Below are 23,282 nucleotides of genomic sequence, written 5' to 3' on the forward strand. Positions count from 1 at the left end.
TTGATTACCTTCCGCCCCGATTATTACTGAGGTGTGATTGGCAAATAGAAATTATATATGTTTAAGGTGTTCAACCTACAATTTCAACGCACAGACACAGTGTGAAATGATTACTACCGTGAAGCTAGCCTATCACCCCATCACGCACCTGGTTACCACTTCTTCCATCTTGGTTTCAGGGCAGATCTCTTAATGGTGAAATAAGCAATTGAAGCAGCAACCGATTTTCAGCACATCCTCAATTATCCCCGCCCTGTAGGGAATTTCCTGCTCTTCCTTTCCATCAGGCTGCCTCCAACCACGCCAGGGTCATGACCCCATGGCTGGATGCGGGCAGGGCAGTAGGGTTGAATGCTGGACAGGGGAGGTCTGTCAGATCACTAAGAAGAGATGGGGAGCCTGTGGCCATCTCTGCAGGGGACAATCCAGTGGCCCAACTTTGCTGCTTGGGATAATTCTTGGAATGGACACAAAGTCCACTTCCCAGAAAGTCTTGTTGAGTTCACAAGATGGCTCCCCCAGATGCTCAAGGCTGTGCTGTTGAAGGCCCCCGGGACTGCAGGCTGTTATTTCAAGAGTTCTGAAGTCCAGGTCTCCTGTCTATAGTAATGTCTTTCCTGTTTAACCTGAAAGTGGCTCCCAAACCCTTTTCACTCCTGCAAGACTCAGAGCTGCCTCTCCTGCCTCCAAGGAGCGGTGTTTTCCACTTCCTCTTAGAGGCCAATGCCCGCTTTGTCTCTGACTTTGACCTTGAGTCCTTTGCAATTTCCATGGACCTTGTCTCATCCTTTGCGTGCTGTCTTGCTTGTATGGATGCCCCTCACCTTGTAAAGGAGTTACACCCACTGCAAATGGAAAATATCATAAGGTGGAAATGCACTTGGTACACCTGACCCACAGAACACCCTGGCTGAGCCCCAGCGTGCACTGTGGAGGGCCAGCCGTTTCCCAGAGACAGGATCAGACGGCACCTTGCTTGCCAAGGGAAAGAACCCAATTTGAACCTACAGCACAGTTTCTGCTGAGTGCGTGATGCTTTCACACCATCGTGAATTTCAAAAACCAAGCAGAGCCATGGTAAGTGGGGCCGTCTGAGTAGCGGATCTCTCCTGGATGGTGTCGCACCTCTGTAAACTTCTACCCTGGAAAAGAAGTCCACACACCATCCTTCCTTTGAGCTGCCACCACATCCCGGTTCTCCTTCCCAGAAGTCGGAACTTCTAGAAGGACAGTCCCCCGCGGCCCACATTCACAAAGTTCTCCTCCTCTCTCATCCTGATTCCTGCCTCCTTGGCCATCTGGTAATGAGTCCAAAACACCGCCTCTGGATCCTGATCCTCATCCTCCTGCCCCTCCTTAGCATCCCCTTCTAGAAGCTTCCTGTTTTGCAAATTTTGTTGGCACTTCTCTGCCTTTATTTTTCTCCTGCTCTTGAACTCACCCTGTTGACTGTGTCCTCGTGTCCCCCATCTCTCGCCCCTCCTCTCCAGGTCTAGGATCCCTTTCCTCTGCGTATGCTCTTGTATTATTATTAGTTTTTCCTGTTACTGACTCATCTGTGGCTTCTGTGAGTAACAAGTCAGTGGTGAGTCTAGACCTCGTCTCTTCCAAACTCCCCATTCTCTTCCCTCTCCCTCCCTCCCTTCCTTCTTCTGATAACGCTGCTTTGAACCCAGGTGTACCGGTCTCTCTGTAAGTCCCCCTCCCAATCCTTGGGGCTATATGCCCAGAGATGGAATTGTTGGATCATATAGTAATTGTTTTTGTTTTTTAAAGAAACTTCTAGACTGCTTTCTATAGCAGTGGGAGCACTTCACACTCCGACCAGCAGAGTACAAAGGTTCCAATACCTCCATATCCTTATCAACACTTGCTCCTGTTTTTTTTTTTTTAATCATGATCACCCTAATAGATACGAGGAGGTTCCATGTTCTCCTTTTGAAACCTTTATGTTCATTTAAAATTAGCAGTGATTTTGGAATCCTTATTACTTAAGATAAAACAAGACATACCCATTCGAATGAAGTCAGTGTTTGTCTTAAAAAAACAAAAGCTATGAAGAACCAGGCCCTAAAGTAGTGGTAATATCACTAAGCACAACTCCACTCCCCCCTCCCCATCGATGGCTGGTTCTAAAGGAACCCACAGCTGCACCCCTGGAAGTGGGGACTTGGTGGGCAGCTCCCAGCCCACTGGTATCCATTGGTTCCAGTGGGCGCATTTCCGGTGGACACACTGACTTGTTGTTTGACATTGAGGACGTCAGTCCTGCCTAGGACTTGTTCCTCCTATGTAGTTCAAAATCCTTAATCAAACCCTGAAACTCATGGAGGAAATTCCTCTTATATTACTTTAGACTCCAAGAGAGGATCTGGGCCAGTAGCCTGGGCCAGGGCCGCCCTAAAGGACTTTTCACTTGGTTTGTTCAGCAAGAATCCCTTCCTCAGTAGATGCTCATGAGGTAAAGAAACCCACTGCCCACCGTTGTTCTATGCCCCCCTCACAACAAAAGTCAACTCTTCCTTCTTTGTGCTGCCATAGAACTTTATTGGGTCTGTAATTACATGTTGTTGTTATTATTATTATTATTAAACGTTCTATCCTTTCTTAGAGATATTTGTGGTGTATCTTTATCATTGCAATGACTTTAGTGATGGCCACAAATTCTTGCATGGTACAGGCCTAAGATACAGGTTCCCTGAATTCCCCTAACCTGGACCGCTGTGGCAGGCAGTGCTGGCTGGATTGCATCCTGCACCCGTCTCAGCTCCCTGAAACATCGAGCAACTCCGAGGACACCCGCGTTGAGTTCTGTCAGCAGCAGCCATGTAACTAGTGACCTCCCTTCTGGTACCAGGTGACCAGGGCCCTGAAGCTAGTCCTGCCGTTTAGAAATGACACACAGAACTGCTTCTTGGGGTCTCTTTGCTCTAAAGTCACATGCAAAGACTAGGCCTTTCTACAGAGGGATCTCAGAAGCAGAAGTTCTTTTATCAGAAGAGAAAATGATGATGGGAGATCTGGTTTTGCTTCTGAAATCATTTTTAACAATCTGAAATCATTTCCTGATGGCCTCCCTGAGGCTGAGGCATAAGAAGCCTCCAGGTCCCCATGAGTGTCTGCTTGTCCACGGTGCTATTGGGGCTGTTAGTAGTGGCCAGGCCTTAAATTTGTAAAGTCTTGGCTGCTCCATCCAGGGAGTTGGTGGAGAGACATTTGGATGAGGATCCTGTCCTGGAGAGCGGGGCCAAAGCACCTGTAACTGATCAAGATGGCAGCATATAGAGTAGAGAAATAACAGCAAAACCAAGAAGTTGCCCTCCTAAGTTGAAGCCAGGCCCAGCCTCTTTTGCGGGGTTGGACAGGTTGTGGTGCAGCTGTCAATCATGAGTCCAAGTCTCAGCTCCAGGACGCCACCCAGTGGTAAGGGTGGGTAACACCACTGCTTTCTCACAGGGGTAGCCATGACCGTTTTTATTTGAGGTGAGAAATTTAGTCCCCTGGAAAAAGTGGTAACCCCACGATGATATAAGTCAGTAGACAAGGCGGAGCAGGAGGGGACATGGGGAGTGGAGAGGACAGATGGCTCAGGAGCTGTGCTGTGGGTGCTTCACTTGACTTCTGTCATGGTTAGAGGCAGGAAGCCCTGGCTTCTTTACATTCCCTAAACTTTGCCTTGCTTTAAAAGTTTTATCACATGTAGGTAAAAGACTCTGTGGGAGAATAGAATGGTTTAAAACTCCATTCTGCTTCTGAGCCTACAGCAATGGATTTGGGTCCGTTCTAGAACTTTCCATTTGGAACATCCTATGAAGCAATGCATGAACTTTATGTGAGGGGCTTAGAATGTATCAGACTACAAAGAACTCTCCACTGGAAAGCCACAGACAGGACTTCTGTATCAAAGCTAAGCACGGAACCACCACCTCCAGGGCACCCTAGGGCAGAAGGACAACAGCCAAACCCAGGTCTCCTTTAGGGTCCTCCAGTCCAGGGTCAGGACTCAAGGGTCACCTCCTACCCTTGGCCTGGCTGCTTCAAGGCTGGGGCTCAAGGGGAGCCCTGGGATCCCTGGGAAAGGAAGAAAACCGGATGGTTACACTCGTGTTTTGTTTCCTCACTCAAGTCTGGGCACTTATGGGCACCATTTGTTTGAAAACAAAGGAAAAACTGTATCTGTCGTGAGCTCCCTGTGAGCCTGACTCAGGTGCCTGACGGGGGTCGGCTTGATTTCTGGGAGGCCTGGGGCTGCACCGTTCTCCCCGGGGCCGACACTTGGTATAGACAGAAACAGCCCACAGGGCTGCCAGGAACAGCACTGTGGCTGGCTTTTCTTCCTTTGGAGCCACATTCCTGCAGAGATAAATACACAGAAAGATGCTGTGTCAGCACCAGGGCTCCAGGAGAACAAAAGGGTTATCATGTGCAGAGGCCGAAAATAGAATTTGACGCTATCAGGACCAGGGAAGCAGCAGAGGCCTCCGGGGAACAATCTGCAAAGAAAACCTGAGCCTCCCAGGAAAGCGAGCTCTGGGTAGAGATGGGTGAAACCCAGTCTGCAAAATCCATTGTTGAGGGAAACCACCGAGCAGCAGAGACAGGGGAGGCCACTACTCTCAAGTTTTTGCAAGGTAGCCTAAGGAAGGCAATTTGTAAAACAAAATCGTCATAAAAAAAAAAAAAAACTTGTTTCTTACTAAGATTACACACACACACAAAGCCACAAATACTAACCATGTTACTTAAATTGGCATTTTTTTCTCAAGAGCTGCCCTGGGCTTAATGCAGTGTAGCTGGGTCAAGGTGGGAGGGTAGATGGTTCTTGGAAATGAGCCATGCTAACCTTTTGAGCAGGAAGACTGCAGAATAGCAGCTATGTGGTGATTGTTTTTTTAAGTGGGATCTGGTACATTGATTTTACATTCAAGTCTCTTTTTGTAAAGCACATACTCTCATCTAACTCCTTTGGATTTTTTTGGCAAGCTTGCTAAGATTCAATGAACCCAGTCAAGGCCAATGGCCTGCCCTGAGTGTTAGCTGACGTGGTATCTCTGTTCCTTGCAGATCAAGCACCTAATGAAAACTGGGCTGGGGAAAGGTCGAGTTCTCCTTTTAGACTCCATGTCAATGGGTAGTTAACCTTTGAGTCAACCCAGTCTGTACCCTTTGCAGGCTCCTCCACCCACCCTCTTTAATTAGAGTACATCTTGTTTACAGGGAACAGAGCTGGTGCCATAGAAGATCCAGTTGGCCACCTGCCCTCTTGTAACCAAGACAGCGGACTGAACTTCGTGAAGAATGGGTCAGCTGTACGTGGAGCCAGTTGGATGCAAAAATTAAGGGCAGGAAGCTGCCCTTTAAGACCCCTCAGCCTTCTGATTAAAGTAATAATTAGGTTGTTATGTCTATTAGGAAGGCCTTTGGGTTGGCCTGCTAACTTTGCCAAACAGAAGTCCTTAGCTCCAGATTCCAGCCCAGTACCTCTTCACCTGTGTGCCAGGTTCACATGCTGTGATCAGCACCCATTGCAAGCAAAATGGTTTAAATTTTAAACTCTTGTCATCTACCTGCTTCTGCTTAGTGCCCCCAACGGGAAGTAGGGCTTCTTCATTCTGGGTTTGGCTTTGAAAATCAGAAATGACCTTCCTCCTCAAATTCTATTCCAGGTTTAATTTCAGGCTATCTCTGATTATAAATTGGTTTGTATTGACTTCTTTTGTTGCAGCTGGTGAGGGTGTGGAGTTTTGATTTAATGAGGAGTGGTTCTCATTCTTGACAGGATACATTTCTTAAGGATAAATACAAACGGTGGCACGTCCCACCCCTGGCCACAATGACAACAGTGATCCTCACGTGTGCACGTGTCTTTGTGACATATGGAGATCTGCATCCAAAAGTCCATCTTATTCAGAGAACCCAAGGATTCTCACTGGCCACTTGCCTTCCTAAAACAGAGGTGACCTATGCAGCTCTGCCCTGACTCTCTCTCTCTCTCTCTCCAGGCTTTCCTGCATGGTTTTGACCTTAACCTCTTTCTCCTCCATCCTTCCTTGGTCCAAGTCTAGAGCCTCTCTCTTGTTAGCCGTGAGGCCAGCATCGTCAGGAGGTTTGATGTGGTGTGAATTCCTGCCCCTGAGGAGATGGACAGCAAAATGCACGGAACCCTGAGAAGCAAGAGCACGGGAAGATTCTGGAGAGCTCTCTGTCTGCCATGTGAAGTCTGGCCCCAGAGATGTCTCAGGGTGGAGACGCCCTGGTGTGTACAGGGGCTCTTGCCTGTTTTGTCCCTGATGCTCCAAGGTCTCCTGTCTGTCCTGTGACAGTCTTCTATTTGTTCAATACCCCTGGAGACTTCTTCTTTCACAACTTAGTTATGTGTCTGAATTTGAGCCATCTATCTTCCAGAAAGTACCCTGTCAATCCCAACTCAATCTTCAATTTAGGTCCATACTCACCAGAAGTTGGTGTCCTGTAAATATCTGGTAATTTTTGTTTTTTTAATGTGATGCTGGGGATCAAACTCAGGACCTCTCTACCACTGAAGCCCCACCACCCTGCCATGTGGTGTTCTTGAATTTTGGAAATGAAGGCAGATGTGTTTATTCTTTCAAAATAATTTTGAGTATCTAGTATGTACTAGTCACCTGTGTTCTGGATTATATAAGGAAATAGTAATGAAACATGGTTACCTTCTAAATTTACATTATAAGGGAGAGAGGGAGATGAGGGGGCTGGATTGTAAACATTGAGCAATAGATAAATTGCAAGGTACATTAGATGTTTAAAGTGCCATGGAAAAAAGCCCAGCAGGAACAGAGGATCCAGCTCCCAGTTGAGGCTGCTGAGGGAGGATTGCAATCAAATTTTCAATTGCTATTTTACTGCATCAGGGAGAAAACTACAAATGAGAGTTTCTATTCTTTTTTTTTTTTTTTTTTGGTATTGGGCATTGAACTTGGGGGTGCTTAACCATTGAGCCCCATCCTTAGCCCCTTTTATATTTTATTTTGAGACAGGGTCTTGATAAATTACTCAGGGCCTTGCTAAATTGCTGAGGATGACTGTGAACTTGTGATTTTCCTGCCTTCAGCCTCCTGAATCACTGGGATTACAGGCCCAAGAGAGAGTTTCTATTCTTAAGAATGGGTGTTACCAGTAAACAAATGTTAGGAGATGTATGTATATATATATATACAAACACACACACCTACATGTATACATAAATAATACATATATATATATCCTAACATTTATATATAATATCATACATTTATGTGTATGTATATATACACATATATACACACATCCATCATCTCGCAGAATGATAGTCTATAGATATTTGAATTTATATTTACTTGTGAAATAATATTAAGAATGATTTTATAATTAGATACATTATATGATTATAGAATAATCAGACATATACTGTGTGTATGTGTGTATGTATGTACAAATATGTTACAATTAAAAACTGCTGGGGATACAGCTCAGGTGGTAGAGTGGTTGCCCTGCATGCACAAGGCCCTGAGTTCAATCCCCGGCACCACAAAAAACAAACAAACAAAAAACTTGGTGAAACTATCTGTGCCTCAAAACATCTTGATCTGCCCTTCAGGTCAGGTGGCTGTCCAGGAAATATCTAGTTTCCCAGATGGTCTTTCTGTTCATTCAGGAAGGACTTTCTAACCTGACCCACTTACATCTCTGGGTGACGTGGATCACCAAGCTTCTCCCTGTGTCTGACCCGTCCACCAGGCCTCAAGCTGGAGCATGCTGGCCATCAGCCTGCGTGGCTGGGGGTTGGGGGTAGGCACACGGCTGGAGCAGGCCCTGGCACAAGGGTGTGGCGGGGCAGGTAGCTGTCCACCACGGAGGGAGGGCATGGCCTGGCGACTTCCCCGCACACTATTCCTGTGCTGAAGCCCAAGTCTGAACCCTCGCTTCTGGTTTCTTTGAAAATCCTTGGTGCACAAATAAGCAAATGAGGGACAAGGAATGTCCAGTCATTGTTTGAGGAGTTTCTGGAATTCGGAGCATTGTGATTCTAGTTGTTTGGAAAAGCTTTGGGTTGCCTGTTTATCATACAGCACAGGCACATGAATAACTTCCTGGGGGACTGGCCCGCATTCTTGGTCCCCTTGGCGTCTCTTGCCCAGCAAGGTTCATTCAGGGCGTCTTCCCAACATCCTGTCTGGGAATGACCTTCTTTTCTCCACTTACTGAGCTCTTGGAGTCCTTATTGAAATGACCTCCTGCACAGGAAGGCCCGCTGTGGCGCCTGGCAAGAGAAAACAGCCCTGGTTTCTAGGAAGTCTCTCTCTCTCTCTCTCTCTCTCTCTCTCTCTCTCTCTCTCTCTCTCTCTCTCACACACACACACACACACACACACACACACACTGGCAAAGGCCAAGTGTTCTTCCGAAGGCCTGGTACGGAAGACCAGCAGACATTTGAGCAATGTTCAAAACAGAGGCAGAGACGGGCACAGGGCACATGGGTGAAACCAGCCGGTGTCACAGGTGGCGTCTGCAGTGGCCACAGCAAGCCAAAGTGGGCCTGAGGGGAAAAGACAGAGAGCTGTCCCCCACGGAGGAAAGGCATCGCCTGCTTTCAGGCTGAAAAATTATTCACTGAGATGTCTGCAAAGCCAGTGGCACTTAGGAGAAAAATAATTGTGGAATTTATGTAAAAGGAATTATGCTCCATCTCCAGTGCAGAAAAACTAATGGCTGTCATGTTCTGAAGCTGTCAGAATTTTTTTTTCCCCTTTTCATTTTTCTAAAGGATACCAGTGTGAACAGGGGAACCCAGAAGAAAGGGGCAGGTGTGTCCTTTAAATTGGTTCTCCATCTCAAGTAAGACCTGCTTGAACATCATCAAGAACTTTGAAGTTCTCCCCTCCCACCCTGGTAGAAGGATTCCTTTTTTATTTAGAACTAATACTTTTGTAATTGTCGTGTACAAGACATTCATCGGACAGGGATTCTGATAACTGAAGAGTTAAGTGACCTGCCCTGGTTTGAGTGCAGAACTGTGAGTCCCACTGCATGGTGTTCGCCTGAACTGCCCTCTCCGTGGTCCAAGCAGCGTCCTCTGTGTGACCTAAGCAAGGCCCCGTGCTCAGAAGTGCTCCCCACCAGTTTGACACTCCGCAGTGGCTACCTTGAAATCCTTCACAGTTGTCATCTTTGAACTTATGTCTTATAATTGAACTCCAACGGAACAACAGGACACATGTGTGAGCTGGGTAGTTACATGCAAGAAGCGTGTCCACTGATCTTTTCTGACATTCATGTTTAGTATTTGTGATGCCCCTTGAGCCCAGAAATCTACTCAAAGCAAATACAAGGAAAGTGTATGTACAGTACAGGTGTGGGGTTGCAAGCTTGTGATCCCAGCAATGTGGGGCGCTAAGGCAGGAGGAGTACAAGTTGAAGGCCAACTTGGGTAACTTAGTGAGATCTTGTCTCAAAATAAAACAAAAACGTCTGGGGGTATGGCTCAGTGGTAGAGTGCCTCTGGGTTCAGTCCCCAGTACTAAAAAAAGAAAAGAAAACCTACATCAAGTGAGGTGAGGCAGGGAAAAGGAGGAACTCCTTCCATTTGAACCAGAATTTGAATGAAGAAGGAAGTCCATGGTATTCTAAGAAACACCAATGACCAGGGACACCATCATGCCCTTTCTGCTTCCCCAACATCAATCAGGTGAACTCTGGAAATGAAGACTTACACTAAGAGCAAAAGAGAGGGCAACTGCAATCCTTTACCTATTTCCTCTTTCCTTCCTCATCACTGAGCCAAAGGTCCAGACTGCTGGTAGGATGTGTGAGTATCAGGGGTGAAATGAAAAGAATTGAGTTAGTTTGGGGCAATATTTCCACTCTTCTGAAAAGAATGAAACTACACATGCATAAATAAGCTACAAAACTGGAATTATGGACCAAGTAATTTCAGTGATTCCGTGTACAAATAAAATACCTTATATTTGCATTTTAAAAAAGACTTTGCACAGCATAAAGATAAATGGTAAAATTCACTCCAACAGTTAAAAATTCTATTTTTTTCTTTTTATTTAGAATAACATTAAAATGACAAGTTAAAAACATTCTGGCAAGTTGAATGACTATAGAAGAAAGGAAAACAGTTTACATAACAATGTCTTAATGCTAATTTCTTCCCCTGTTTTTAAACAATTTTCATTTTGCACTGGGCCCCACAAAATATATAGCTGGCCCTGCTGGTGATAAACACAGATTTCTGTGGAAACACACAATAGCCTTGGCAATGGATGTGGACAGCTTGTGTCCACTAGGGTTCACAGCACGTTTACATAGAACTTCATGTTAATGGTTGTTTTTGTTTGGATTCCCTCCGAGATGCACCCTGGGATAAGGAATCCAATCAGAAGGATTATATCTGAAGCCAAGAGGGGAGCAAGAAAAGCAGGTGAGGAAGGGAAGACAGTCAATCAGCCATGAGCCACAAAGGTGTCACCCCTGTGGGGAATGGAGCTCCTTCCTGCTGGGGAAGAGGCAGTGTTATCCCAGATTACCCCAGAACCAGAACAGGGAAGCTGGAGCATTTGTCTGCTATTGATGGTCAGTTACTCCTGGAGATACTAATTCTCTGCCATTTCTAGTGTGGTCTGCTCCTGGTTACTATGGCCAGAAAGAAACACCCCTAAGAAGAGAATCCCAGGTATAGACAGGGTGCCAACAGAACCTATAACATTAGTCAGGCTGAAGATATGTGTTAAAATTACTAGTGAGACCCTGGAAAGACGGGGGACAAGATGCACAAAGAAAAATAAATGATTTCTCTGCCTGGATGAAATTTCACAGGAACACTCTAAAGAGTCATTCATAGAGGTGTCTTGGATGATGGTGTCACATCTGGTTTGGGGCAATGTGGGAAGGGAGTGTGGGAAAATAAAGGGGAGCCCAATAGAAATATATGGACATCACAGGATTGCTATGGAGAACCTGGATTTTATCAGGAGGCTTGGTAAGAGAATTTTATACCAGTTTTAGGTCATATGGTAAATTTGGCCTTTGATGACTTTGACCTGGCTGTTGATTTCTTAACTTCCCAGGTATCTATCTGGGCATCAGAAATATAATGTCTAGTCCCCAGCAAAATTCCACTGGGGCGTAATTACATAGATGACAAATTATGGTTCAACAAATGACCAGTGCTAAGTCGCATTCATTTTTTGCCTGAGATCCAAGTCTTCCACCTTGAGCCTGTGGATTGTAGGATTTATAGAAATTGTAGGTAATTGGAAATCTATTTGAACATGAAATGAACTCAGGCAGTTACCACACGAAATATGTATAATAGGCAGGCTTATAGCAAATCCTCATACTCTACTTTCTGTAAATGCATGTACACTCAATGTATAATGTTTGTAAAATCATATTGATTTATGCAATCTTATTTAAAGGCAGATTTTACTCTGAATACATTTAAGAATTTATGTCAAGTAAGCAAAATGTGAGAGTGTGTATACATGTACTTATTTTTTTTTTTAAGATCAGGTGACTTTTACTATTTTTATTCTTCTCTCTCTCTCTCTCTCTCTCTCTCTCTCTCTCTCTCTCTCCAGATTAAACCCAGGCACTTACCCATTGAGTCACATCTCTAGCCCTTTTTATATTCTATTTAGGGACAGGGTCCTGCTGAGTTGCCTAGTGCTTCACTAAGTTGCTGAGGCTGGCTTTGAACTCTCCATCCTCCTGCCTCAGCCTCATGAGCAGCTGGGATTACAGGAGGGCACCACCACACCCAGCCTTTTACTCAATTTTCACTGTTGTGTTACATTGGTGTTGGGCCTGAGTCTTGATTTTATCATATATGCAAGCTAATAAGTTAGTCTGTCACTGTTTTATAAAAGCTGGAAGAAGCCATGAGGCTCTCGGGTCAGAGGAAAAGGCCTCTATTACAGTCATTGGTAGCATGTTGTCTCCACCAGAGCAATACTCTGTGATTTCTTTAGATGCCACTCAGTCAGTGAGCTTGTGTTGCAACTGAGGAGCACGGACATTGGGGAAACCATTGCTTTTGTATCAAGCAGTAAGCAAGCCTGTTCAAAGTTCCCAGCTACATACATGATCTCAGGAGATTGCCTGGTTAAAAGAATGGCAGGACCTTGTCGTATTGGCACACCAAGCTAGCCAATCAAGATATTAAAGCATCTATTATAAACACAACCCACACATTTAAAAAGATACAAGAAAATATGAAAGTATTAAGACCAAATACTAAATTTACATATTGTTCAAAAGGCAGAATCAGCTGTTTATACATGAAAAAATACATGGAGAAAAAATTACAGTGGATGACAGATTAGAAGCCGTGGAGAAAAATATCGGTGAACTTGAGGACTTACCAATAAAAATTATCCAAAAGGAAACACAGAGAAGAAAAGATGAATGGGGTAGGAGTGAGCTGTGGGACGAGCACAAGTGGCCTTATGTACTGTGAAAGCCATTGGTGAGAGGTCAGGAGCATTGGGAAGGCAGACCAAGTCCAGTGATGTGAAGTAGGGCCACTAGAGCAAGGTCCTGGAAGAAGTAGGGATGACAGGAGAGCAGCATCAGGACCTCATGAGCCTAAATAGAGACTCTGGGCATATTAGAAAAAGAACCCATTTGGAAACACTAAGAAAATGTGCTTTAAAAACATTTAAAAAATTCTTAAGAAGGGACTTGTGGACTCAGGCAAGTGGACTCAGGGCTGTGCACAGTATCCTTCACCCCAAACCCTGGCATCTTTGGGCAGAGCCCAGTCTACAGAAGGGGAGTGTAGTGGTCTTGAGGAGAGACAACTAATAGGAGGCCCTAACTGGAGAATATGGCTGACGCAAGGCATGACAAGGAGTGAAATCATCCCAGGGGGCAGGAGGAGTCGCGGAGAGGGGCTGCAGGAGAAATGCATGCATCGTCCCAGGCAGAGATGATGTCCCTCCTCTCCTGCCCTCCTTAGCCCATCACTTGTGGACTCTTGGCTTTCACAACTCATTCAGAAGGAGTCACACCCGCAATGGTCACCACAGAATCGCAGGCTAAATTGTGTCCAAAATTTGTATGCTAAGTCCGGACTCCCAGTACTCCAGAAAGTGATTCTACTAGGAGACAGATTTCTTTAAGACAGTAATTAAGTTATAATGAAGGCACGTGGGTAGGCCCAATCCAACCTGACTGGTGTCCTCATAAGAAGAGGAAACGAGGACAGACACACACACAGAGGGAAGACTGTGTGAGGATGCCATCTCCTAGCCAAGGAGGGAGGCCTCAGGAGAAACCAACCGGCCCACACCTTGAGGTCAGGCCTCACTCTCCAGAATGGAAAGAATTTCTGTTGTTTTTAGCCATGCAGCCTGTACTCTGAGGCTTGGGAAGGCTTGGCAGGGATGCCACACAATACTTTTTTATGGCACCTCTACCAAACAAATGTACATGATGAGAAAATTTCACATGGGACAGCTGCGCAGCTAGGTTCCTTGCTAGATGGGCCCTGGAAGAAAAGAGTGATATAAGCAAAAAATGGAAGGAATTCTGTCTATAAGCTTGGTTCAAAAGGGTTCTGAAGGCCAGCTCTGCCACTTCATAGATTTCTGACCTCAGGTAAATTAATTTCCAGGTGTGCACTTGTCCTTGACTGCAAAATGAGCTTCAAATGGAGTGTACATTATAGATGTACACTTCAAATGGAGTGTACATCAGTGAGATAGCACAGTGCTTGACATAAGCTAAGTGCTCAACGTATTAGCTCATCTTCTTGTTCTCTTGTACGCAACCTGAGCTCCTCCAAAGCTAGCATTGTGTTTTCTTCTGCCTTTGAAATAAACCAGAAGCATTTATTAATTGTGAACCTCTTACTTGAAAGGATCAAGATGTGGGGAAGTTGAAGTCTAGTTAGGCCAGGTTGCTTAAAGGATTTTTCTAAAGCCTTCCTCCAGTGATCTATGGAGTGGCAAATGGATGGCAAATCCACTGGTACAAGGACTATTAGAATAAAGTCTTCTCCCAAATTACTTCCTAATAATCGTGTGAGGCAGGACTATTACTAATACCATTTTAAATATCAGGAAAATATGACCCAGGAAATGCTGGAGCATGCAAAAAGTACCCAGAATTAGGTGCCAAGTTAGTTCCAGAATCCAGTGACATTTTATGACTATTGGATAGGCAGATACTGATTAAATAAGTTCTTAATAAGTGATGCTGGAGATGATGTCCATGCCCTACGGGTAGATGGTATTACAAAGGGTGTTTTCAAATGTCATTCTTTCTGTGTCGGGTGGGAGACATCCATGTCAGCCATGATCTGAGGGCTTGGCTCAGCAGGGGTTTGGGGGGTCAGACGATCAGGAGTTTGGCTCTGGCTCTGCTACTAACTGGCTAGATGATTTGGGGCACTGGCTGCTCCTGAATGGCGAATTGAAGAGATTGTACCTAATGATTTCTCAAATCTATTAAAAACTGCTTCTGCAAAACAAACTTCCGAGACTAATAAGAACCCAGAGGCATATGGATATAGAGATCTCCCCACTGAGGTCTGAGTCCCCACCACGGACAATGCCTTTCAATGGCTGGAAATGCAGGGAAGCAACTGTACAGATAACTCTGGGGAGGTGGGGCAAGTCCTTCTTTAAGTCTTGGTTACAGGAACAAGTGTACTGGGGACTTAGAGGAATCCAACTTACACCCTTAGGATTAGAAAGTACAAATTCTACAAGAACTCCCTGGCGACAGAACAGAGAGTCCTAGAACAAAGCCTGTTTTTGATCCTTTGTCTTGGTTTGGGGTGATACCATATCTACAGCAGAAACCACGGTGCTTGTATTGTTTGTGTGCCAGGAATAAAACAGGAAAACACAACCAAGTGGTTTGGTTAGTTTTGGCACGCACAATGCAGGTTGGGAAATGCCCTTGGATTCTGGCTGATCACCTAGCATTTAATTTTTTAATAAGTGTGTTGCTTTCAAAATACCAGAGGTTCTTGTTGAAGGGTTATTGTAAAGAATTGAACATCCTGGTATTTCGAACAAACATTCCAGTTGGTTGGCATCAGAGCCTTTACTGTAATATCACTGATAATAGCAGTGACCACCACAAGAGCCGGTGTAGGGTCCCTGGGGATTCCCCCAAGGAAGACTTTCCATTTATGGTAAAAAAATAAAAAGAGTGAAGAAGCCGGGATTTGATGTTAAAAACTTGACAATTTGTGCTTGTAATGTTGGAACCACTGGTCCTCAAAGTGGAACTTCATGCCTTCAGCCTTCATGACCCTGGGACCATGATGACCTGGTTTTGGAGTTCACTGTGTGATCTTGAGCTGACCTTGGATCTAGCTTTAGGATGCTTCTGCTTTACTGATTTCAAGTTCACTTTGTTGTGGGGCTTCTATATTCTATATTCTGATCATTAAGTCAGAAGGTGCTATTGTTTGGATCATGACTACCCCCAAAGGCCCATGTGCTATGGGAGCTAGAACCATTAGGAGATGGGACCTAGTGGAAGGAGGTTAAATCATTGGAGGCATGCCCTTGAAGGGGATATTGGGACACTGGACCTTTCCTGTCTGTTTGCTCTCCAGCCACTATGAGGCGAGGCAGAGGTGGAGCAAAGCTTTTCTACCACATGTTCCCCACCATGATGTGCAGCCTCATCAAAGGCCCAAATCAACAAGGTCATTGGTTATGCATTAGAACCTCTGAAGATGTCAACCAAAATATACCTTTCCTCTTTTTTTTTCTGGTAAATACATTTGCTTTATTTTTTTTTAACTTTTTTGTTATTATTTGTTCTAATTACTTATACACAACAGCAGAAAGCATTTCCCACTCACTGTACACAAATGGAGCATATCTTTTTATTTCTCTGGTTGTACATGATGCAGAGTCGCATCATTTGTACAATCATCCATGTACACAGGGTAATGATGTCCATCTCATTCCGCCATTTTTCTACCCCATACCCCTTCTCCCCCGCTCAGTGCCCTCTGCCCAATCCAAAGTTCCTCCACTCCCCCCTACCCGCCTTATGGATCACCATCCACATATCAGAGAAAACATTTGGCCTTTGGTCTTGGGATTGGCTTACTTCACTTAGCATGTTAATCTCCAACTCTATCCATTTACCTGCAAATACCATAATTTCATTCTTCTTTAAGGCTGACATATACCATTGTGTATGAATACCACAGTTTCTTTATCCATTCATCTATTGAAGGGCGTCTAGGTTGATTCCACAGTTTAGCTATTGTGAATTGAGCTGCTATAAACATTGATGTGGCTGCGTCCCTGTGGTATGATGATTTTAAGTCCTTTGTGTATAAATGAGGAGTGGGATAGCTGGGTCAAATGATGGTTCCAACTTTTTCTAAGGAAACTCCATACTGTTTTCCACAGTGGTTGCACCAATTTGTAGTCTCACCAGCAGTATATGAGTGTACTTTTCCCCCCACATCCTCTCCAACACTTATCATTGCTTGAATTCTTGATAACTGCCATTCTGACTGGAATGAGATGAAATCTTAGAGTAGTTTTTATTTGCATTTCTCTAATTGCTAGAGATGTTGAACATTTTTCATATATTTGTTGATCAATTGTATATATTCTGTGAAGTGTCTGTTCAGTTCCTTAGCCCGTTTATTGATTGGTTATTTTTCTTTCTTTATTTATTTATTGGTGTTAAGTTTTTTGGGTTCTTTACATATCCTGAAGATTAGTGCTCTGATGTGTGGTGAAGATTTTCTCCTATTCTGTAAATATCTATCTTTTAAAGTTGATCATTTCAAGTATTTTGTTATAGTAATGGAAAGGTAACATGGGAAGCATGGTTTGATACCTCGTTTAACAATGTCCTGGGCCCAGTGTAGCTCAAAGACCAGCTGCATCAGCACCCCTCAGAGGCTTGTGAGAAATGGCCCATCCTAAACTTACCATATCAGAACCTGTATGTTATAAGACCCTAGGGTGATTCATATGCACTTTTCAGTTTGAGAAGCTCTGTAGTAGAGCACCTCAGTGGCCACTCTAACAGGTACATCTGGGAGGTAAATCAGCCATTCACTGGCCCAGGACAGTTTGGTTATAAGAAGAAAGAGGAAAGGACTTAATTTTAAAAATCTGGTTATAATCAGAAGTTTTCTGTTTGATAATAGTACCACTTTTCAACCCAAAGGAAAGATTCATTTTCCAAAAGTAAATAAATAAATAAAATATGGGATTAATTTTCTCTCTCTCTCTCTCTCTCTCTCTCTCTCTCTCTCTCACACACACACACACACACACACACAGCAGAGAAGAAAAAAGCAATAAAAATCACCCTTATTTCACCCCTTGGAAACATATGATAAAAGAAGTCCCCAGACAGTTTTCTAAATGCCTCTCACTTAAAATTACCAATGTTACTTATATCCTACTCAAAATACTCGTCTGCTTATGTATCTACAAACACAGTAAAATCATTCTTAATAATCGTTTTTGGGAATGCTTTCTAAGCTGGCATAAGGAAAGAGTGTTGGATGGAGCCCTCTGAAAGGCCTCCTCCCATTTAAGCCTTTAGCTGCTCTGTTTGAAATGCATTTTGCATTAAGAGAGGGGAAAAGAGGCCCCATGCAGAGGGACAAGGCGAAGGAGACAGGAGCCTGGTTCCAGTGGAAGGCGGCTCCCTCTGCTTCCCTTTCTGCTCTCTTCACCTCTCTCACCTGCTCAAGCTTCGCAGAACACATGAGACTCCCTCCAATGACCCCTGCCCTTCTGGTGTTTGCAGATGGTGGCAGGGCGGAGATCAGAGAGGCTCAGGCCGTCCTCCTGGTGAGGTCCCTGCCAAGGAGGGGTTCTATCTCACCGAGTGGTTTCTGATGTCTTTTTTTTTTATTGCTTTTATTTTTAAAATACATGACAGTGGAATGCATCACAATTCGTATCTCACATATAGAACACAATTTTTCATATCTCTGTATATAAAGTATGTTCACACCAATTCGTGTCTTCATACGTGTACTTTGGATAATGATGACCATCACATTCCACCATCCTTGCTAACCCCCTGCCCCTCCCTTCCCCTCCCACCCCTCTGCATTCTAAGCTGGAGCTTTCATTCCTTCTTGGAAGATTTAGGCCATAATTCAGTTGAGGTCATTGTTTTCCAATTCTTCTCCAGTATTTATTTGAAAAACTCTTCATTTAACCTTCCTGATTAAATGTGATTGCTCTGAACTTTTCTAAACACAACATACACACACACACACACACACATAAAACAAAATCTTATCTGAGAAAGTGACACAGTCACAGGCCAGGGAGACTGTTATCTTTCCTTCTTACACATAGGGTTTAGAGAGAAAGAATTTCTCCTTTTTGGGACTCACAACCCAGTTTTCATGATTGGCCTTTGTAATGGTTTGCTATTGCTCCTTTAGCAAATTATCCCATACTTAGTGGCTTTAAGTAATTTGTTATAGTTTTGCAACTCAGAAGTCCAAATCTTCTCTGATGCACTGGATTAACTCCAGGTACTCTCTATGTACAGAGGTGCAGGTGTTCCGTGGCTCGTGGCTGCGTTACTCCTACTCCAACCTCTGCCTCCCTCTTCACATTCCCGTCTCTGATTCTGATTCTCCTCCCTGTCCCTCTTTGGACCGTATTGATTGCCGTGGACTCACCGATAACCCAGGATCATCTAGGGATAATCTCAATAACCTCTCTATCTAAGGATTCTCCATTCAATCACATGGATAAAGTCCCCTTTGCCATTTAAAGTGACCTAGTCCTAGATCCTTGGGATTAGGTCTTGGGCATCTTGAGAGGGCCACCTTTCCACAGCCGACAAGGCCAAAATACTACAATCGTGTCCCTTGAGCACATCTTACCAGCTAAGGGAGAGTTTATGGATTGTCTCCAGGTTAAGCTGCTTGAATTCACAGCACAGAACAATTCCCAGACTCCCTGGAGAGGGGAAGGCAGAGTGGTGCTTTTCAAAGAGCTTACAGATGTGTTTTGACAAGCAGCCAGTCAAATGAAGGAGTGAGGAGGCAGAAAAGTGGGATGGGGGAGGCTGAAACCAAAAGAATAAGGAAATATAATATATAATATAATGAACAATATAATGTACATATATTATACAAACACAATAATCATCTCAGACTCTCCACTCAATTCCACATGCCAAGCACAGCACAGGGCCCTCTGCAGACGTCATTTCATTTAATCTGCACAAAAAAAGTCAGCAAAACGGGCATGGGCGTCTTTATTTTAAAGATGAGGAAACTGGATTCTATCACCATGATGAGCTCTTAGTCCACTCTTGTGGGGTCTCCGGGGTCACCTTGCACAAGGCCCTGTCAGCAGAGAGGACGATGTTTCCGAATGTGGTTTTTAATAACTAGAGTTACTTTCCCTGAAGAAAGTGCTCATAGCCTTCCCAGAAGCCCCTGCTGTTGGTAAATTTGGTCTTGCCCTAGAGCATAGGCAGAATGAGTCTGGCTCCTTAGAGAGGATGGTGTTTATCTTACTTTCCTTCCCCACTTAATGGACCCATGATCTGCTGGATCTGCTTGACTTTGTCAGAACAGAAACCATAGAGTATCTTAATGGCGGGCATTCTGGATCCTGTTGAAAATTACATTCATATTTGATTAACATTTATTGAATATTTGTCATGGGCTGTAGGCTGAGCAGGGTTCCTGGTAAACAGCTCAATAAGCATTTGGTGGAAATGGGGCTGCTACCCTAGCACATGTGCACAGGTAATTAGATGGTCAAGTGGCTTATGGTGATGCAGAGACTTGATGGAAGGTCTGACTATCTCCATTATTCTTTAACCAGTGCATTCAAGAAACAGATGACCGGTCCTTCTTGTTTTGCAGTAATTCCCTATCTTTGGAAGTTGTTTCTGAATATGTGTCTGTCTATTGTCAGCATGGGTCCTTCTGTTACAAATACAAAGAGAAGAAAAAAGAAAACCCAAATGCAGGAATTGAAACAGATTTCAGCTCCTCTTTATATTGCTTGATGGCACCCAACTAGTAGTGTTAGAGCCAGGCTGAGCTGGCCCAGGGAGCCAATTGTCTTTCCAATTCCCTGTTCAATGACAGTAGGGCCATAGCTTGATACTGGCCATGGAACTATTCACACCATGAAAATCTGTAAACATTACCATTTAGGGCATTTTTCCCCCTTCTAAAAAAGCCACGTTTATCAGCATACCAATGTCCCCAGTACATATACTTTGTGTGAGTGGTACCATAAATGATTAAAATAAGTATTCAATTGGAAAAAACTAATATTTGTTAACATAGTTAAGGAATACTTACAGAGGAAATATATAAAATCATAGATCCGGGGTGTTGGAAGAGACAGTAGACATTAACCAGAGTATGTGTCCATTTGGCAGATCAGGAAACTGAATCGGTCCTGATCAGAAGAGCTCTGTACCCTCCTCCTTTGATCCAATCCAGATCGACCTGGAGATGCCTTTCTGCGTTCTTCCCTAATGGCACAGTTCTTGGGATTTAAAAGAGGGTGTCCCAGAACAGGGCATTCAGAGCTTCATTGCAGAGGTCAGGGGGAGCAGAGGGAGGGACTAAACCCAGGATGCAGGGGTTAGGGTGGACATGCCAGGGATGGTTTGCCTCTGCCTGTTCTTGTAACAACTAAACAAGGAAAATGATTGCTATTTTTCACCAATCCTTTTTTCATTCCAAACCACTTTTTCATACCAACCATGGTGATTCTCAGGTCCAGAGATGGGGTCAACTACTGGCCATTATAGGACTCTTTAGCTGCAGAAGCACATGCATGGGCACGGCCTCTCGGAAAAAAATCCAGGACAGAGGAGAGTGTCTTCACTGTGCCAGTGTTGTTCAGGAAATCCTCTTTCCATGACTAACCAAACCAAATGAATTAATTTGTTTTAAAAAATTAATAGAAGCAGAAAATCTACCAGAAAACAGCCCGTGAGAAGGTAGGTTTTTGTAATTAGTGCCTAGAGAAGAACATCCAGATTGTTTCTTCTCTCGACATTCCCCTGCTCAGTTCTTCCTGCTCTGCTTTGCTGGCCTCCGCCCCACACTGAGCCTGTTGAAGCATGAAGCTGGGGAGGTCGAGCATCTCATATGGACCAAATCCCGGATGTCACTTTCCTTCCTCCAGCCCACAAGCCAGTGAACCGTGCAGGGCAAAGGTTGGAATTATAGTCCTTGGCTATTCTTTTGTGTTTCTGAGAGCTATCTTCTTTCTCCACATCTCTCTGGCCTGCATATGCAACACCCCCGCCCCGCCAATACCAAATCTTACAACAATTCTTGCAAAAATAAACGAGCTTGTAATTAATAGCTTTCATATGAACTCTGGCATTTTCTAGAAGCTAAGTTCTTGTGTTCAACAACCTAAGGGGATGTTGGTTACTTGTACAGTTGTCCCTTGGTATCTGACAGTGAGGATTGGTTCCCGGATCTCCAAGGATACTAAAATCTTTGGATGCTCAAGGGCCTTATATTAAATGTGGCTAATACATGCCCTCTCATTAATCTCAGGCTGTTAATGCTGACTTTAAATCTTTTCTAGATTACTCATAATGCCTAATATAATATGAATGCTATGTAAAGTGTTGTTATCCTGTATTTATTAGGGAATAATGACAAGAAAAAAGTCCTCACATGTCCTATGCAAGTGAAATTCTTTTTTTTTTTTTTTTTTAGCATTTTAGATCTGCATTTGAGGATGCATGACTTGAAGACACAGAGGGCTGATGGTCATCATACAGCAGCACCTGCAAATGGGGTTTCTGGTCTTAGGGGACCCCCCCCCTCGCATAGCAATGGCTATAGACGAGTATAGCAGATACTTCTAACATTTTTTTAAAATCAGCCTTTCCTCTCTCCCTCCTTCTGCAAACTTCCCAGCCATGGCTTTCAGGTATAAAATTAGCTCATTCTTGATCTCTCAGAGATCTTGAGTGCTGAGAAGCGGAAATCGGCAGCAGAACCCATCAGGCAAAGGAGTGAAGAGGTCAGAGGCAGGGAGACTGGGGATTCCCACCACCCGAAGTGTGGGCTGGCTGTGATCATGGTGGCCTGAAGATGGGGAGATAGGAGAGGCATGCAGAGGGAAAGACGGGAAGGATTTTGCCACCGGTTGCTACTGTTTTAGAGATTCAAGAAGCAGGAAGAACATGATTCTAGGGGTTGGAGCCTGAGCCCTGGAAGAACATGAGTACTGAAATCAGGTCATTAAAAGGCAAATTCCCTGTTTCTAAAATCTGCTCTACAAGCTGCTTCTCAGGTTGAGGACCTGACCTAAAATGACCTTGAAGGCTAAAATAATGGAGAGCCTGGAATTAGAGGCTCTCCAGTTAGAGCCCAGTTACAACTAATCAGAAGACACTCCCTTACTCTCGGATGTTTAAATTTGTTTGCTATAAGTCTATTGGGGAGACAGACTTGAGAGTTTCTCCCGTCTCCTTATCAGTCAACCTATAATAAAGCTCTTTTTGCAAAAATTGGTGTCATGGTATTGACTTCTTTGCCCATTGGTCATGAGCCCTAGCTACGAGTCAGTTCTGTGATGCTTAACCATGATTCTCAACTTGGTTGAATTGAGAGATGCCCAGAAGATTGTAAAGCACACTTCTGGATGTGTCTGTGAGAATGTTTCCAGAGACAATTGGCACTGGGTCAGCAAACTGAGCAAGGAAGACCTTTGTTGAATGGGGGCAGCAGTGTCCAGTAAGTAAGGAGCCAAATGGAGCACAGAGCGCAAGAGAAAAGCCCACACATGTGCCTGTGCTCCGTTCTTCTTGACCAGGTGGTTTTTTCTGTTGTCGTTGACCATGGACCTCAGACTCTAGAGTCTTTTGCTTTTGAATGCGGACTTGCACAGAGTCTACAGCAGCTTATAAGCCTTCAGCCTCCAAGTGGGGCTGCATCATTGCTCCCTCTTATTCCAGCTTCCAGCTTCTGGGGCTGAGAAGCTACTAGTTTCTCCAGGTCTCCAGCCTGCAAATGGCCATTGTGGCCTGCAGATTAATCAGTCTTAAAATTACACACACAAAAACACACACACACACACATACACACACAATATTGGTTATCTGCCATGTTCCTCTGGAAATCCCTAATACAAGTACTACTGGCAGAAGTGGAGAGAAATAAAATACCACTGGGGCTAGAAAGGAGAATTTTTTGAAGGGAAACAGAATGACTAAACGTGGATTTGGTGGCCCCCGCCCACAGTATTTATCTTCTAAAAAGAAATAACAATTAAGCATTA

At 44.2% G+C, this 23,282-nt stretch overlaps 1 protein-coding gene across 4 annotated transcripts in view; it reads left to right on the forward strand.

Moving 5' to 3' along the window:
* Tmem170b (transmembrane protein 170B) overlaps positions 1-22,512 on the forward strand; it is a 70,110-nt gene extending 47,598 nt beyond the window's left edge. Inside the window, exons 3-4 of one of the 4 annotated variants that reach the window (XM_027948146.2) lie at positions 5,218-5,309; positions 21,713-22,512. In XM_027948146.2, the coding sequence (XP_027803947.2) occupies positions 5,218-5,309; positions 21,713-21,742 (122 nt within the window). In that variant the 3' untranslated portion in view covers positions 21,743-22,512. The other 3 variants (XM_027948143.2, XM_071613684.1, XM_027948144.2) reach the window with 3 other exon arrangements.
* The last annotated feature ends 770 nt before the right edge of the window (positions 22,513-23,282 follow it).

Source organism: Marmota flaviventris, chromosome 6, assembly GCF_047511675.1.
Source record: "Marmota flaviventris isolate mMarFla1 chromosome 6, mMarFla1.hap1, whole genome shotgun sequence".
NCBI lineage: Eukaryota > Metazoa > Chordata > Mammalia > Rodentia > Sciuridae > Marmota > Marmota flaviventris.